The sequence below is a fragment of the Nicotiana tabacum genome, chromosome 1 (assembly GCF_000715075.1).
Source record: "Nicotiana tabacum cultivar K326 chromosome 1, ASM71507v2, whole genome shotgun sequence".
NCBI lineage: Eukaryota > Viridiplantae > Streptophyta > Magnoliopsida > Solanales > Solanaceae > Nicotiana > Nicotiana tabacum.
This window is the reverse complement of record NC_134080.1, coordinates 4411902-4417514: the sequence shown is the minus strand read 5'-3', so window position 1 is coordinate 4417514 and position 5613 is coordinate 4411902. Positions and strand designations below refer to the sequence as shown.

General features: G+C 34.2%; 1 protein-coding gene across 1 annotated transcript; it reads right to left on the bottom strand.

Annotated features, from left to right (window-relative positions):
• Positions 1–624: 624 nt before the first annotated feature.
• Positions 625–3475, bottom strand: LOC107816297 (putative inactive receptor kinase At5g58300). The gene is made up of 3 exons (XM_075229584.1): positions 2440–3475; positions 2031–2348; positions 625–1214 (listed from the first exon to the last, which is right to left on the bottom strand). The coding sequence occupies exons 1-3, from the start codon at positions 2612–2614 to the stop codon at positions 667–669; spliced, it is 1041 nt and encodes a 346-aa protein (XP_075085685.1). The 5' UTR covers positions 2615–3475; the 3' UTR covers positions 625–666.
• Positions 3476–5613: the final 2138 nt, after the last annotated feature.

Sequence of the window (5613 nt, the reverse complement as noted above, 5' to 3'; positions counted from 1 at the left end):
CGACTAGGACAATTATTTAGTAAAATGCTTATATAAAAATCACACGACTAGACTCAAATTCGAATTGATAATTTTTTTAGTCGAAGACCATTATGTTTATGGCAAGAATCTAATACAGTCAGTCCTCTCTATAACAACATTCTCATATAACAGTCATTCATTATAAAAGCTAAATTTTTTTCGGAATTGATTCTTATATTATACTATAATATATGTCCTTTATAACAACACTTCACTATACCAGCCAAAAAATATCAGAACAAACAAGACTATTATAGAAAAGTTTGACGGCAAAAAAAGATCAAGCATATCAACAAATATGGTTAAAGACCGATAGTAAAACATCATTCAGTAACCCAAAAGTTTCAAACATGTTTCAAGACGTACGTTCTTTTCATCATGTATGTTTTTTTTATCCATATACTATGTGGATCAATCATATATTTTACGCTGGGGCGGGTCCATAATATAACTTGTGGGTTCGTGTGAATAGTACTACTTTTTGCTTATACTCTTTATAAATATAAAGAAATTCAATAAATATCTATAAATATTTGACTGTAAATCCAATTATTATTGTACATTAACTTGAAGTCATTATAGAAACATAAACTTTAAATCCGTGGATCGTCCTTTGATTTTATGCACACAAAAAAGAAATACCCATTAATTTCTCACCCTCAAAACATCTCCTAGGTATATCACTATTTCTTTCATTGTAGGCCTAGCCTCTTGATCACTATTTATGCAGCTCAAAGCTATATTCAATACATTAAAAGCTTGTTTTCTTTCTTTGCCTTGTACCAAAAATTCAAACTCCCCATTTTTCATCTCTTCTTTCTTCATCCCTTGCCTTCCTAATATGTCCAACAAAATAATACCAAAATTATACACATCATTTTTCTGGCTTAGCAATTTATGAGAATATACATATTCAAGAAGGGGTGGCTTCTTTTGCCAGGTATCGGAAAACTCTGTCCACTCTGCTAATTGCGCGAAGCCATAGTCGGAAAGGCAAGCAGTGAAATCAATGTTGATCATGATATTTGATGCCTTGACATTGCCATGAACATTTAAGTATATGTCCTTGTGATCCTTAATTTGATTTTTTGGTTGATTTTGAGAGTGGATAAATGCAAGACCATTAGCAATACATAGAATTATTTTTAAACGTTGTTTCCATTCTAGTGCAGTTTGTCCTAGATCCCTTGCTCCTGCAGCCAAGAATTCTATAAGCATAAGAAATTGGAGTAAAAAAATTCACTTATATGCATTGATAATGTAACTCTTTTTACACGATTAATATAATTTAACATGTTATAGCGGATTGTCTGCCTTATCTTCTAGTTAGTTTTGTACTCAATAAAGCTCTTAACTTTTTTTTTGACATTGTATTTAAATATTTTTGTAACGATTATAAATTGCATGGTCTCAACCGAGCCCTTTAACTTATTTTAATATCAAGGAAGCTCTTATTTTATTATTGATACTACCAATAACATTTCTAGGAGGGTCTGGATCAGTGGCAGAGCTAGCATTGACGGTATAAGTTCGGTCAAATCCAGTTATTTTTGTCCAAACTCTATATTTATTTTAAAAAATCTATTTAATATGTGCTGTTTTTTTCTTCCTCCTCCTCCTCCTTTCTTCCTTTTCTTCCTTTTTCACCTTTTTCTTGAGCCGATGGTCTATCGGAAACAACCTCTTTATCTCACCAGGTAAGGGTAAGGTCTGCGTACATACTATCCTTCCCAAACCCACTTGTGAGATTATACTAGTATGTTGTTGTTATTTAATATGTGCAAATTATTAATTTAGAATGACTCAGTAACTTAAGCACAATATGCCATTTTAAAACCTTCTCCCTATTTAAAGATTATCGTGGTACCTCTCGACAAGTAAAATAGAACAAAATTTAAGTTATATACAGTGACATTATACAAATTAATCTGCGATTAGATTATTTTCAATGATCTGATTGTGTGTGTGTGTGTATATATATGGTTGATTATATGAAAAAGAAAGCTCACCTGAAAGTAAATCAGCAAGACTACCCATGGGATAATAATCACAAACAACAAACTTGATCCTCTTTGAGTATAAATAAGCTGTGATTGGAACAAGTTGCTTGCACTCTCTACTAACCCTAGCAAATTTCTCAATTCTTTTCCCAAATTCACTATTTTTCACAACCACTTTCCTAAACCTTTTTAGAGCACATATTTTCCCTTTTAAAAGCACAACTTTCTCAGTCATACCAAAATGAGACTCTCCCATAACCCCAGCTGAAGCCCTCAACACTTCTTTTAGTGTCAATCTTGGCTCACAAGAACGAGCGACTGTTTTACCTGTCGAGACATAATATAATTCAATAAATAAATATTTACATTATAACAACTTAAGTTTTTAAATGAGATGGTTAGATAATCGAAATGTTACCATGGTTATGATTAGGATCGTTATTTTCGTCGAAAAATACGAGGGGGACGTCTTGTTTGAATCCGATGATGAATTCCTCGTACTCATGTATAGACATTGATCTGCAGCTGTTTTCTTCATGGTCGTTGAAGTTCCTTCTAACTTGGTGTTTAGTGACAAAAGCTCTTGATAACATCTTTTTTTCTTTTTAACTAAAAAAATGGTTGTAAATTTAAGGAAATTTTCTGAAAGAGGTTTCTTGGAGAGAATTTATTGTGTTTGGGGTGTTGTCTTATTGGTTATAGTATCTTAGAATACATCGAATTCCAGGTGGTAAAAATAGTTTTATATGATGTTTAGGATTAATATATTTATGGGATTTAAGGAGATAGTGAGTTTGAATCCTTGTTTTTAACACAAATAATTATTGGTTTGGATATATATACCTTGGTTTATACTTGCTTACGTACTAAATTCATGATAGTATATTCGCTAGATCAAATGAAGTTGATGTCATGGAATCATATTGTCCTGTGTCCACTGATGTAACCTTCTAATTATTGTGTGATAAAAATTTACTTGCATTAAATATTTACGTCAAATTAATGAATGCAAGATATTTGTTTGTCATACATATATTTATCACTTTATGATAACTATATGATATGTATTTAAACTTTAATTTTTAACTGTTAAAGATTAACTTGTTTAATTTTATGTAAGCATCGGGTACATATAAGTATTTACGTTCATTTCCTTTTTTACTTAGCCTTTCCTAATGCCACAAAAAGAAAATTAAAAAGATAGTAACGATCAAATAAATCAAGGCTAAATATTTGAGCGGACAAGGGAAAGGACATGAAGCGTCGTTAACAGGGGCGGAGCTAGATTGCCGAGAGCGGATTCGGCCGAACCCAGTAGCTTTGGGTCGAACTAACCCTACATTTGTCTTATATTCATTGAATATATATAAATTATTAATTTAGAACTCAATAACTTAAGGCGATTAAAATTCCAAATTCATAAGCTTAAAATTCTAGCTCCGCCTCTGCGTCACCTGCTTCATAAAACATATAAAAATATACTTCACTATCAAGAAAACATTGATCTCTCTTTTGTTCTTATATTGTAACTAAACTGCGTCATTAATACTTTGTGGATCTATCTCGATAATATCGGTCCAGGGGGTTTTACTTGAATCCTCCACACATTTATAAATTAATAATGCTACATTTTTATATTATGGTTTTCTTCTGTTTTTAATTCAACCTACCTTGTCCAATGACAAATGGAACAGTGTAGGTTTTGTCACCGACTGTCGGCGGAGAGGCACCTTTTGAATTGCACCTCTTAATTTTTCATACACTGAATGAAATTTCTCCCTTTCTATACATTGTTTTCCAAAATAAACATAAGTGTTAAGTGTGATTTGTTCTTCCATTTGAGTTCGCCGAAGTTCTGTAAATTAACGTCCCGCTTTTACAGAATAGTTTTCTGTTCTATCCTAGAAGGAATTAATTCGTATACCTTGGGCAACAGTTAAAAGATTAAATTCCTTAAGGATATACAAGAAATTTGCGGGCTCGAAATTATTTTTGAATTTTCTGTTCTAAGTTTCTATGTTCTATTTTTCTAATTTTCTATTTTGGGAACAAAGTTTTTCCAACAAACAGCCCAGCTACAAGAGTGAAAAAAGGTGATGTAAGAAATACAATTCTTTTATGGAAACAAACCCCTCTCAATGGAGACGTATTGCCACTATGGACTGATCAAGTTAAACATTTTTAATTAGTAGCGGCTTATAAACATATTATATCGAGTACCTGCTACATTTCACCCGCACAAGTATCAATAATTTTATCCACCAAATAGTTACTATTTCCCTCTACACACAAATAATGTGGGATTCAAATGTCACTACATTTTCCCCTCTTCTTACCCTCTTCTTTCCCCATATTTACTGCCCACCTTTCCAAATGAGGAAATAATAATTCATTCACACTGATGGTCAACCGACTTTGCCGTTGCTTTATCCTATATAAAACCATATCTTTCCTTTTTGTTCCTCAAGAAAGAAACAAACAAGTTTCCTTTACACAATGACCAAACTCTCTATTGCCGTTTTCTTCCTCTTCTTCACCCTCTCATTTGCTCGCACACCCTTAACTCAACAAGAAAATGATATCAAACTTCCCCGTACTCTCCCCGAACGCGACGCCACCCCCACAAACAAGCTTGACAAAGAGACTCACCATGTTCAAGAGAATCAAGATCTTCCTGAACTTAAGGGAAAAGAGATCAAGCCATTACCTTTGACGTTTGTCCGGCTTCGTCCGATCAACCGCCACTTTCGAGCCAGATCATCTAGGCTTCCTAACAGACTATGCCACCACCATTTCCACCATGCACATAACCTGAAGCCAAGAACACACCTTAATGATCATGATCAAATCCCTTATGGTAAAGATATGATACTTTCTTCTGGTGAGAATAGTGATTTTGATGACCATGTAATGTTTGATGGAGGCATGCATCAGGTTCCAGAGGAATGGATGAGTTTCCTCCACGACAATAACGAAGATGATGATGAACAGAAGATGTCAAAGTTCATAATCAAACGGGATAATCACAATAAGTTTGCTAAACTGAAACTGAAGAATCAGTTCTATGACCCCTTTGATGATGAGGAGGAGGATGAAGATGAGGATGGCAAAATTTCGGCAATGCAGTATGAAGCTCATAATAGCATTGCTAGGAAGAAACTGAAGAAGCAATTGCACCATCACCATGAGGAAGAGGAGCAAGGAGCTGAAGAGCAGAATGAGGCACATAAGGAGGAAAAGAAGACAGGTGGTTTCGTGAGGCACATTCGCAAGTTCTTGGATCACTACTTTGAATGAAGCATCTTTGCTAATGTGCTCCATGTTTTGGTTTAGTATTTTGTATCAACATATGTATTTGTAGGATTGCTCGCACAGAGTGAGCATTGGTGCAATGGTAGAATTGCTCCTTTTGGTTGAGGCCTGGAGACCTCTTCTTTGTAGAAATACAAGAAGAAGGTTGCGTACCATATATGCCCATCCTCTCCCTATACCCTGGACTAAGCAGGGAAGCACTTTGTGCATACGATAAGCCTTTAGCTTGTTGATGTGTGTTTTTAGTTGTCGTAAACAAACTTTGCATCCATGTGACATC

Coding starts and splice junctions, on each gene's coding strand:
- LOC107816297 (XM_075229584.1), bottom strand. CDS start 2,614: ATGTTATCAAGAGCTTTTGTCACTAAACACCAAGTTAGAAGGAACTTC. Junction 2,349..2,439: donor CGATCCTAATCATAACCATG/GTAACATTTCGA, acceptor ATGTCTCGACAG/GTAAAACAGTCGCTCGTTCT. Junction 1,215..2,030: donor TCTTGCTGATTTACTTTCAG/GTGAGCTTTCTT, acceptor TCTTGGCTGCAG/GAGCAAGGGATCTAGGACAA.